This window comes from Alternaria dauci, chromosome 8, assembly GCF_042100115.1.
Source record: "Alternaria dauci strain A2016 chromosome 8, whole genome shotgun sequence".
In the NCBI taxonomy this organism is placed as follows: domain Eukaryota; kingdom Fungi; phylum Ascomycota; class Dothideomycetes; order Pleosporales; family Pleosporaceae; genus Alternaria; species Alternaria dauci.
Genome location: NC_091279.1, coordinates 1210133 through 1222438, shown reverse-complemented (window position 1 = coordinate 1222438; position 12306 = coordinate 1210133). Strand labels below are relative to the sequence as shown.

General features: G+C 52.1%; 2 protein-coding genes across 2 annotated transcripts; one reads left to right on the top strand and one right to left on the bottom strand.

Moving 5' to 3' along the window:
• Positions 1-877: 877 nt before the first annotated feature.
• On the top strand, positions 878-2833 carry ACET3X_008355 (uncharacterized protein). The gene is made up of 3 exons (XM_069454519.1): positions 878-1734; positions 1787-1874; positions 1931-2833. Exons 1-3 carry the CDS (start codon positions 1292-1294, stop codon positions 2309-2311), a joined length of 912 nt encoding a protein of 303 aa, XP_069303957.1. The 5' UTR covers positions 878-1291; the 3' UTR covers positions 2312-2833.
• Positions 2834-8909: 6076 nt separating this feature from the next.
• On the bottom strand, positions 8910-12052 carry ACET3X_008354 (uncharacterized protein; the record flags this gene model as incomplete). The annotated part of the gene is made up of 5 exons (XM_069454518.1): positions 8910-9760; positions 9807-10921; positions 10978-11426; positions 11575-11883; positions 11933-12052. 5 exons carry the CDS (start codon positions 12050-12052, stop codon positions 8910-8912), a joined length of 2844 nt encoding a protein of 947 aa, XP_069303956.1.
• Positions 12053-12306: the final 254 nt, after the last annotated feature.

The following is a 12306-nucleotide window of genomic DNA, read 5'->3' as shown; positions in this document are numbered from 1 at the left end:
GCCGTGCACGACGAGGCGATGCCGAGACAAACACGGTTGGTTTTAGATAAGACGTTGTGGCGTGCATATATAGATATGCAGCACGTGTAAAGATTTAGACACAAACGACTGCCTTGGTATTCAGGCAAATTCACAACATGGGCGCCGATATTAAGTAGCGTGCATGCTGTTGTGGATACATGTGCATCAGCCACATGTGACACGGGGAGCTAGCGGCTCTGTCTCTGGTATTTGGCCGTGGTAACTTGACCGCAACGTGACACGAATCATGGCGCAGAGAGGTCGCGACGCAACAGCTTCCGTCCAGGTTTTCTAGCTGTTTCCAAGGTGCACTGATTGGCCCCGACTTGGACATGGGACGGCAGTCTAGGGAGTCAGCCTTCCACTGGCGGCCGCGCTTCAGGACGCGACTGGTGTGACGGCTGGATGTAGACGTCTGTAGGCAAACTGCAGTAAGATGAGAGTGCAGGACGATGAAACAGGCACAGGCTCGCGAATCAGAACGCTGGGTGGGGGGCAGTGTGAGATACTGTATGTAGTTGAAGGGGTGGGATGGGGAGGGGGGAGGGGGCCCGTGAAAGGCAGACCCTAGAGCTGCTCACGTGCCCTTGTGCCCCTCATTGCCAGCTTGCTTGCACAACGACGGAGGGCTGACAGTCAGGCGCCGGTGTAGAAGCGACGGAAGGGGCATTTGATGGTGGTGAGGAGGGTGAAGGGCGCGAGGGAAGCCGTGCCAGCGTGTAAACGGAGCAGGACGTGATGTGAAGGGCAGCTCCAGGCGCCAATTAGGGGAAGGCGCAGTGGACGGGGTGGTGTTGTTCGTTGTCCGCACGGCCCCCCCGGTCTCTCTTTAGGGCAGACGCTCGCTTCCTCAAAACAACTTCGATTCCTCTTCTGTTCGTTGATCCACACAAACACCTCAACAAGTCCGCCCACCGTCTATCCTTCCACACGCATCTGCACCCACCCCACAGTCTCCCGACTATCCAAACACACATCAACTCAATCATCACAATGGCGACTGAGGTACGTGGTGCTGATTGTGCCCCATCCCCCTCCCCGCTGTTGCCCCTCTGAGCCCCGATAAACTACACGCCCAGCGACACGGACTAACGCCAGACAGCGTGAGAGGTACGAGACTGCTGCTGCTGCAATCCAGCGCCCGCCCGTAGTTGACGTCGCAATAGCAAGACTTTCCTCGCCCGGCTGTGCGAACAGGCTGAGCGTTACGATGGTAAGTCTCCGCGCGACTCCCAGCCATGGCCGCGCAAGCTAACCGCAGTCTGCAGAGATGGTCACATACATGAAGGTCAGTTGTTCTGCCACCGCTGCTCACTTGGACTCATATGCTGATACTCCCGCAGGAAGTCGCCAAGGTATGCCCGACCGCATCCGCTCCCACACGAGCAGGCACCCGCCCACAGCAGGCGCCCTACTGACGCAGACTAACCCACGACAGGTCGCCGGTGAGCTCACCGTTGACGAGCGCAACCTTCTGTCCGTCGCCTACAAGAACGTTGTTGGCACCCGACGCGCGTCGTGGCGCATCATTTCCTCGATTGAGCAGAAGGAGGAGTCCAAGGGCTCTGAGAAGCACGTCGGCACCATCCGCGACTACCGCCAGAAGATCGAGACCGAGCTTGAGCAGGTCTGCCAGGATGTCCTCAACGTCCTCGACGACTCGCTCATCCCCAAGGCCGAGTCTGGCGAGTCCAAGGTCTTCTACCACAAGATGTGCGTCCACACCGCTATATGCTGCTGCAAACAAGGCTAACACCGGCAACAGGAAGGGAGACTACCACCGTTACCTTGCCGAATTCGCTTCCGGTGAGAAGCGCAAGGTTGCTGCGACTGCTGCACACGAGGCCTACAAGGTATGACGCAATCAATACACCGAGTGAAATAACAGCCACCTAACCCCGCCCCACAGACGGCCACCGACGTTGCCCAAACTGAGCTCACACCCACTCACCCCATCCGTCTCGGCCTTGCGCTGAACTTCTCGGTCTTCTACTACGAGATCCTGAACTCGCCCGACCGTGCTTGCCACCTTGCCAAGCAGGCTTTCGACGACGCCATTGCTGAGCTCGACTCTCTCTCCGAGGAGTCTTACCGCGACAGCACCCTCATTATGCAGCTCCTCCGTGACAACCTCACTCTCTGGACGTCATCAGACGGCAACGAGGGCGAGGCCGCCGGTGCCACTGACGCACCCAAGGACGAGACCAAGACCACTGAGGATGCACCGGCTGCATCTGAGCCCAAGGCCGACGAGCAGCCACCTGCTGCCGCTCCTGCTCCTGCCGCTTAAGCACACTCTCCCTATCTCGACCTTGTGTATCCTAAGCCATCGTCATCTGTTTTCGAATAGACGAGGAGGGCCGGCAGCGAGTGTCCTACGGAGTTGTACGTGTTCTGTGTGATTTCAAAAATTGGCTTTGGCAGCAAGCGGTTCGGTACGGTCGAATTCCCCATGACTGAATGTATTTCCCTTTACTCTCCTATCGCCGGCGCTGTCCCATCGAGCACGCAGTGTGCTGGGGTCGCGTTTCACACACACGACCGCAGTACTCCTGAGCTCTCGCTTGTGAGAGTCTTGGGCTGCTACCGGCGAGATACGGCTGCGTTTGGTCGGATGCTACCCTCAATTCCCCCATGTTTTCGTTTTGGCAGCACATTAGCACCTCGATCCTATACCGACAGAGATGTCCGACATCCTCTTGGTGATTCTGAGAGTCAGGACATCCGTTTCGATGGCCGGTAGAGCAGTGCGAAAGGCTCGGTGGGCTTAATGTCATCATACTGCACTCTTAGCTAGCCAAAGGAATCGCTACTTCAATATTTCTCGCCTATGCAGTGACTCTTGAACCTGGACGCACGTTGACTTCTGGCTCACTGCAAGGCGCATACATGTCGTCGATCTTAGGACTTTGATCGGTCCGTTTTCCATGTGCCAGACCCTGAGGAATGGGTAGCCGCTGCCCCGCCACTTGGAGCCGAATCGCCCTCCACGCCCAGCTTTTCTGTTTCCCATGTCGCGTCGCGTGTGGCAAAAAGTCCGAACAGGCCCTCCCAGGGCGAGTGTTGCTCATAATATTAAGTAACAGTTTTTGGTTTATTTATTTATTTATTTACTTGGGGCCCGTCTTCTACCTCTGTACCATCAAATCAAGCCACGGCTGCCGCGCAAAGACAACAGCCATGGCATATACCAAAGACTACTACCACATCCTGCAACTGCCTGCGCCTGGCTGGTCCTCCTCGAAACAGCACACCACGCCAGCGGAGTTACGCCGAGCGTACAAAATCGCATTGCTAGCAGCGCACCCAGACAAGGCGAGCGCCGTCGCCGCGACGCCAAAGACGAAGCCCATCTACACCGTCGACGACGTAAAAGAAGCATACACGACGCTCGCAAACAGAACAACAAAGACGGAGTACGAGAACTGGTTCTTGCGTCATCGAGATGGCCTCGAATCGTCCAAGACTGGGGACACGCATGCGCATGCGAATACACAGCCCTCGAGCGATTTCATACTTGGGCTCGAGGTGCTTGATCTCGGGGACTTTGAGGTCTGGGAACTGCAGGACAGGGACGTGTCTGCAGACGCGAAGAGTCTAGAGCAAACGACATGGACGAGGGCGTGTCGTTGTGGTGCAGACAAGGGGTTTAGTATACTCGAAGCAGAGTTGGAGGATGCGGAGGCGAGGGGCGAGAAAGAGGTGCTGGTTGGGTGTATAGGGTGTAGTTTGTGGGTTAGGGTCGCATTTGATGTCGAGGTGGGTTGAGGGACGTGAGAGGGCATATCGACGCGGTGTCTCGTCATAGAGACTGTTTGTTAGTCTGACTCCTTGACTCTTTGACGGGCTATGAGGTTGGGGAATGCGGTGCTCCCCCCACCCTGCCCTACTCTTTCGAGTACAGAAGGTCCCGTCATCACCGGGTGTGTCACGGGCCACTCATAGTATATACCCGCCCAACACTCACTACTGTGACTCACTGTGAGAGTCAAGAAGAGCGGAGATCTCGAGATTCTGTCAAATTAGCAAAACTGAGTCGTCTGTTCCATGGCTCAGAGAACGACGAGAATGGCGGGAGAGAGGATACAGAGGGATAACGGTTTTACCTTGTTTTCTCTGCTATGTTTCCGTCACGAACATGGGGATGGGGACGGAAACTCATTTTGTAGGAGACTGTGGATAGCAAAACGTATATTCATAAACAGAAATGTGATGAAATCAAAACAAGAACAGGCCAGTAATCGACATGTCCACCCAGGCTTATTGGTATCAAACATGCACAATCAGCCGCCAACGCCAGTCACACCATAAGCACCACAGCCAACCAAGATATCACCCTGGCTACATCTTCGGCTGTGTCGCCAGCTGGGCTAGCAGATCATCAACTTGTTTCTGCAAGTCTGCCTTTTCCGCCTCAAGCTGTGTCTTCTTCTTTGGCTTCTCTTTAGGTACGTGTACGTTCTCTCCAATCAAGTCGCCCTTGTCGTCAAGCTTCATGCCCTTCTTCTCAAGCATCTTCACGACCAATGGTACCAAGTCTGTAAATTTGTTGACATGTGGGACGCCGTACCTCTCACAGGTGAGATGGACGTTTCCTGACTTCCAGTATGTATCGCCGCAGCAAACGACAACCTTGTCGGATGCGGCCCAGAGACCTAGCTCAAGTAAAGACACCGGGCTCTTGGTCTCGATGTCGAAGAAGAAACAGATAACGTCCGCTTGCTCCAGGGCGCCCAGCTCCCAAACGACCTGTTGCTTGAAGAGTTCGTCCTTGGCTTGTTGCTTAATGCTCTGATCCCAGGACCCTTTTCGCGGATTGCACACCGTGATTGGCAAGTGACTAAGCATGGCTGCCATTAGCGGCTGCCAGTTGACTGCGTTACCCATCTCTATGCTGCCGGCAGTAAAGACTGTAAATTTGCGGTATGTAGGTGGCTCCGGGGGATTAGAGTGCACATAGTCTTTGTGCGGTGTTGGTGCTGGTGAGGGCCAAGGTGGAAGTTGATGCTTTTTGTCTTCAACCACCTTATCAATACTCGTCATACCGAGAGGTTTGCTCGTACTCGCAGATGGCGTCTCTGTTGATTCCTCGGGCATGTTCGCCTTGATGATCTCGTTATCGGTTGTTTCGTTCTTGCCTACAAACTTCTCGACGATCTTGGTCCAGGTTGTACGGCTCCGCATCAAGTGACTCGTCAGCTGCTGCAGTCGTTCTGTAGCAGCGAAATCCTTCTTTATAGTCGGAAGAGTAGCTGCTCTGCTCAGAGCGGTGTAAGATATAGGCTGATGAAGGGTGCGGAAGCTATGAATGGAAGTTAGTTGCGTGCCTTGTTTGTCTTATGGTCGTTTGGTGGGGCTGATCATACTTGACCAATGACATGACTGGACCCCTTGACTGCGGATGTCTTGGGGGTCTTTAGGCAGTCGTGGAACAATGCGAACGGGCACAGACACTGCTAGCAAGCGTCTTGGATGAGTGTTTGAAATGTGAAACTGTGACTGCAATAAACAGACAATTCACAATGAGCATAGGTTTGCGCATCTTATTTGCGAGTTCTTGAGGTTGCCTACAACTTGAATATTTGGCGTCAGGCTACGACAAGGATCCACAAGGCTGTGCTCCAAGGGCGCCTGATGGTTCGCAGCGGCTAAGGTCGTACATAGAACACGTGCTGATGTACACCGACTCTGTTCCCTAGGGAATTAACTGTACACTAGACTGGTACATGTGTGGCGAAGTGTGGCTAGTTCTTTTTTCCCCTCGTTCGTGCCCTCGGCACTAGCGGCGAGGCTGTCTTTAAGGCTGTCATTCAAGGCAGTACTTTCAACGGCGCATGGCCGTTTTCTTGACCGCAAGACTCAACCTTCCACCGTGCAAGCGAGATAGCGATACTGGTCCTCGAATACGGGATTTCGGGGTTGGCCGACAGAGCTTATCATGAGAAGACTACGGCTGAGGCGCTGAGGCGGAAGCTGAAGAACATGTGAACGCAGAGAAGCTGAACAATTTTAGTCGCATCAGCTACCATCAGTCATGCTTACAGCGTCATACCTAGGTTTTGACATCGTCATCAAAGTCTGCCATGTTCATACACTGAACCCGAGTCACGAACAACAACAAAGTGTGGCGATGCTGTCACAAATGCAACACCAAGATCAATCAGGAGGCTGAGCAATAACCTGACTGTTGCCTTTCTTATGGTAATGTGATCAACTACGATCGACAGGCGCAAAAACCCTATGAACAGTCACGTCACGTCTGTCTCTAGATTCAGACGGCACGTTGCCAGCGCTCGCGTGTGCAAATCCTTCATATCAGAAATGAACATACTAGTTCCGCTACGCCTAAGTAACTCGTCTAAGACATTGGAAAGTACATCCAAGGATGGAAGACGGAGCATCGACGCACTTGCGAAACCCTGAACCCCGACGGGCTCATATCCGGCTCAATACATGCGAACCCTAGACGATACCTTTCAACCCCATTCCTCCTCGGACCGAATCCTTACTCCTAGAACTGCAGCAGACAATGACGACAGCTTGATTTCAGGTCGTCTCACTCCACAGGGTTGCTCCTGAGAGGATTTGGGTGGCGCCTTCCCTTCAACGTCAAGGTCGGTGTACCATGTCCTCTCGCCCTGTCTTCCGCTGTACTGCTGAATCCAGCCATCTTTCGCGCGACTACTTGTCTTGCAAACTGAACCTGGTGAAAGTCCTTTGGTGGATCCACAATCTGGAAACAGAGCGAAGAAGCTTCAGTAGTCATGCCGCAGGTACACTCAATACCCGTAAATCTGACCGAAACAGATTCGGCCTGCTCTCCATGCTCTTTCTCCATCTCCCGCTCCAAAGATCCGATGCTGAGGAAACTGGTGACAGACCTGGAAGAGGCTATCGACACAGCAGAAGCCTGCCTCTCTGCATGGTCGCTAAGGTTGTTCATCGACCGACTAAGACGGAGGCGTTCCAGAGGGTGTATACCACCGCGTATGGTCAGTCCCCTAGGGATTGCCGAAACACGTAACAGTGCTGACTTGTACCTTTTCGTCTTCTTGGTCTTGCCCTGGACTTTCTCTGCGCGCCAGGATAAACCACAACCTTCGCAGAAGACACCGAACCGTATAGCCTTGTTGTTATCCTCGGACAGTGGGATTACTTCCGGCTCGCTCATCGGTACGAAGTGCTTGACCAGGCCCTCTAGCTTGCACTTCGAACAAGATCGATGTGTGCATTCGCAGCTCAAGACGCTGACTGGATGCTGGCTTTTTGCGAAGCTCTGAATCTCATGACCGCGGTGACACTTGCAACAGCGCCACTTGCTGTCTGGCTCTAGTAAGTCGTTGTCGTCGTTGGAGAATACCATTGCATGCGCGCCTGTTGCTTTGCCACTAATGGAGTACGCGGAACTATCAGGTCCGTTGTGGCAATCTCGGACTGTTTTCTCCATTGCGGCCAGCGAACCGCCGGTGTATTCTGGCGCGAAATTCGTGGGCGGAGTAGGATCTAGCTGCTGTGTCTTGGTCTCTTGGAGTCGAAGTTCTGCTTGAGCTCGCGCACGTCCAACACTGCCAGTGAGTTTTCCCGTCAGCCCCAATCCTGCATATTTGTAGCTTCCTCCTGTCATGTCAGTTGAATACCTTAGGCCCTGGAAGCGAGATCGCTGAGCAGCTTCTCCAGCTTCCGTCAACTTGCTTATCTTATCCCCATCTGGACTACTGATCGAGATGTTTGGGATATTCATCACCGCGTGCTGTGAGTCTGTCGATTTGGCGAGAGAGTCTACTCGCTCTGGGTGATGGGTTTTGGATTGCTCGTATGATTTGTCGTCGGAGCTAGAGCCATGTGTTGGCAGTGATGCAGACATTGCGTCCGCAGAGACAATCGCCCAAGGCTTGCGTGGTGTTGACAGTAAAGTGTTCGCAGGTGCAAAAGATAGAGTTGCATCAAAGCTGAGCGACGCAGGAAGCCAAGCTAGCAGTGAGAGACCAACTTTGGGAATTCCTCGGTGAGCAATGAAATAGCAATGATGGCGGAGCTAAAAATGAGGTGAACGTGAGTTGGATGTAGGGATACAGTGTTTGCGGCTTCACTACGAGCCAGAAGATTCGACTGAGTAGACCGCATATAGAAAATTATCGCCCGCGTATCAATGTGGTGCAGGACGGGAGATTGGTGCACAGCGATAACTATGAGTTCATAGCGAAAGTACGAGGATAGGATGTGCAGTGCTTGCTACCACATCCGGTCGCTCCTACCTGGGATGAGACAAAGTCTGAACGACAGAAGTACCTACAGAAAACGAAGGTGCGGGAAAAAGGGAGAGCACGGTAACACATGCAGCAGTAGATGACAGTGATAAATTCCAGTTCAGTGTTGATGATAGTTTCCAGTGTCATGGGGATTTCGCGATCACAGCAGTGCTTGCGTGGAGGACTGTCAAGTCTCTAGGACAGACCACTTTCTGATTCATACTCCCCTGAGCGGGTGTAGGTATTGATGGTTTTGTTTCTACTGGGAGACTGGTGGTTTTTGAGTCACATATGAATCATAAATGGTTCTTGGGCTATGGTGGCGATGGTGATGCGGTAATATTAAGTCACTCACTTTCGTTCTACTGGGAGAGTATGAAAAGGTATATGTTGTACCCGCAAAGGAACCGGGTCACGACGCTTCCACGTATGCTGATGGTCTTACCATCAATCTAGTGAATAAAGGCAGGGTATCTGTATCCTTCATCGACAAACTTGCGATGAAAGCTTTAAGATAGTTCTGGATACAAGAACTGACACATTGTGGTCTTACTGCAGAATTGAATTGTCTTTACAGAACTTCACATAGAGAAGGAAGCATATGCAAAACCAGGTTGGTTACATTGGCGCCCTGTTTGTCTACTTAAGCTTAACCTGCAGCACACCTTTCCAAGCTTGCAGAGCGCTATCGACATATTCAGCGGCATAGGCTTCGACATCGTCGTCTGTCAGCACTCCTTTCAGCATCTCGCCTGTCCTGCCCCACCGTATTTGCGCCTTGATTGCAGCCTGGCCCTTTGTTTCGATGAGTCGAATATAGCTATGCGCGACATCGCGTATCGCCTCAAAACAGATCTTTGTTTTGCTCTCTATGTCATTGACCCAGTCTTTCGACAACTTAGCCTTCATGCTGGAATTCCTTGCGTTGATGACTTTCTCGCGTAGGTGTTCGACCAGCTTGATAAGCGCGCGGAGAACTTCGAACTTGGTGTAGCAAGAGATGAGCATGTTCTCGTGGAACATAGTAGGCTCGTCTTCGAGCTTTAAGCCGGTAGCGCCAGGCATACGAAGTTTTTCCATTACGGTTCTCATCGCATGGATCTCTTCCGGTAGTGTTTTGACCACGAAAGAAAGCAGCTCTGGCGAATTAATTCGGTGGGAATCTTCTAACAACATCATCTTAATGATAGAGTTGACATAGTCCCACATCTCGTGAGCTGTGGATTCCGCAGGCGTCATGTTATGTCCAGTTTCTTTGTTATGGCTCGGAGGTGTGGCAGCTGAGCGTATCCAATCACCCTGAAGTTCCCGCGTTTGTGTCTCTCTATAGAGCAGTCTGCTGCTCGAATCCCAGGCATCAAGGCTCTCACATAGCCAGTTGATATTGGGAATCGTGTTGGGCATGATGTATGTAAGCGGTCCAGGAGACTGAGAGTGCTCGTAGTTTGGGAACACAGATCTATCCACATTGTCGGAAATGTGTCGGTAGCCTACATGAGTTAGCCGACAGTCAGCTACAACACAAAAGAGACTTACTACTAGGGTCAACAACCGGCAAGTTATCAGCTGGTTCGCCCTTTAATCGTGATATACGGCGGCGCTCGATGTTGCAAATATGTTTTGTCAAGCTCGATTTGAATTTCCGCTTCATAGCCAGAAGTTCCATAGCTTGGTCCCACGGGAGCGATTGCATATCGTCATATAGAGTGTCGTCAATTCTGCGCGCCATTCTCTCCATGGTGCCAACAGCCTTGCCAAGTTCTTCTTCCGCTGAGAAGCCTTGATAACCTTTAGCACCAAACGGATGTGTCAATGAGATCCTGGAAAGGACATAGGGCGACAGTGTATGCACCAGCATTTCTTTGCACTTGGTGTGGCTGTACAGTTGGAAAGCACATTTCCCTAGACCGAGGTTCAGGTGTAATCGTGCAGCAAGCAGTGCTAGTGGCCTGTCTTGCTTTTCTTTATCGCAAGCAACCAAATGACGTGCGAGCATCGCAGCTTGAAGGAGAATCCGCGAGTTCGGCGTTGTTCCGAAAGGATGGACGTCTTCTTTGTTACGCATGGCGTTGTGATGTATTTGGAGGAGGATGTAGATTCCAACGATACCGCCAGGATACTTGGGAGAGCGTGACCAGGGAGCTCTTAATGCGATATCTAAAGGAACCTCCATATAATCCTGCCATTTCGTACTTGGCTTTGTAGTCAGCGATATCCACATAAGATAACATAACTTCAGGCGGTTTCCGTGATAGGTAACCAGATCTTGATACGAATACTTGTTTTCCGCCGACAACCTAGATATTTCCGCCCACTCGGCGTCCAAAAATTTGGAAAACTCGTTGCGATCCTCTCTACTCAAGGCTTCCACGAACGGACGGATGTCTGCATAACAGGTGATGAGGTTCGCATGGGCCTTCCAGTAAGCTTTACAGTCAGCTAACATCATGGCTTGTGGAACCACGGTCTGACGAAGTGTCATGTACGCTAGTCTTAGGCCACGGTCCTGGCTTTGGAATTCATCTGGCTTGAAAGTGCGGCGTATGACATCGGAGATAAGATGAATGCTATCATCCTTGGCCCGCGTTTCTTGCGCGGCATGGAGCAAGCTTGTCCAAATATCCTGCTTCCAGGCGCAAGTTTCTCGAAGGCTAGGCGTGTTAGCCACTATTTTGAGGAGTGCTAGGGAGATTTCTAGCCGCCTTACCTTTCTTGGTGCGATGTCACGCGCTCAATATACGCAAGACACTGACTTTCAAGCAGAGACCATTCTTCACTGTCTCGGGGAAGCCTGATTCTCATGTCCCACAAGTCACCCTGATGTCTGTTCATGAGATCCTGGAGGGCTGTGGGTGGGCGACTCCAGTGCTCCAAGAGCTCATTGCATTTAGCTTGCCGCGTAAAAATCTCACCCATAAAGCGTAGATCGCGTATATCTTTGAATGCGATCGGGTCATCCGGAGCGGCCTCGTATGCTTGCTTCATGAGTCTACGAGCGAGGTCGAATTGGAGTTTTCTTTTCATCTCGCCTGACGGAAGTCCACGCTGTTGTTCGGCAGCGAGTTGAATAGCGAGTATTTGCGTGAAGTGAGCATGCTTCTTCGCTGACACCGATCCGGTGCTATCCTTGGTCTCCTTGCTGTAGTGAAAGACAGCCTATCGTATGTTAGCGAGCGGCATCAAAGATCGGTTTAGTGGTATAACGCAATCCCCCATTGTGAGGAGAAGAAGCCATGAGGAGAATTGTGTCTCCTAATGGTCACGAGCTACTCGTGTGAGAGCCTAGATTCGACTTCTAACGTACCAGGCGGAAGTCTTCCCAGCATTCCTCTGTCAAAGCTGCTTTCCCAAAGGCAGACCAGAGTTCTTGGCGATCTTCTTTACGGCCTAATGCTTTCGCAGCACGTTGCCAGACTTTAAGGTTGCCGTCGCCCACGCCGCTAATGTTAAGATTTAGCCCTTGGTCTCTGCGCGTTGCTTCCGCTATGATCCGGTAAAGGTAGGAAAGCAACCGGGTGTCATTCACTCCTGGCTGCTCCCAAGCCTGTTGGACTAGGTTTACTACATCGTTGTGTCCATGGTTAAGTGTGAGACCTAGACGAGCTTTCCATGCCTGCTCAAAATTAGCGGAGCAGCACAGTTTCGAGCTCAGTATGACGCACCAGGAGGAATGGGTTTTGGGGTGTCTTCTTGAGCGACTTCTGCACAAAGGCATCTGCGAACTTCGGTTTGGGGTAATCGCGCTGAGCCTTGCACAGTTTCTCCCAGCTGTTGCACGCCATAGGAACAGGTACTCAAGCGCGACCACGTATCGCAGAAACAAGAGAAATCAACCAGAGACTAGCGATGCTCGAATAATGGCAGAGAAGTGGTAATTGGCTAGGGCACTAACGTCGCTGGCGGGGACGTGTAGAGACGGAAAATGATGTTGGGGGCGTTCGGGCGGAAGTCGGAGGCAAGTCCCGACTGCAAATTCATTACACGCAGCAAACAAGGCAGCCTCTCACCTGTCACTTGCCTGAACAGTCAATATTTC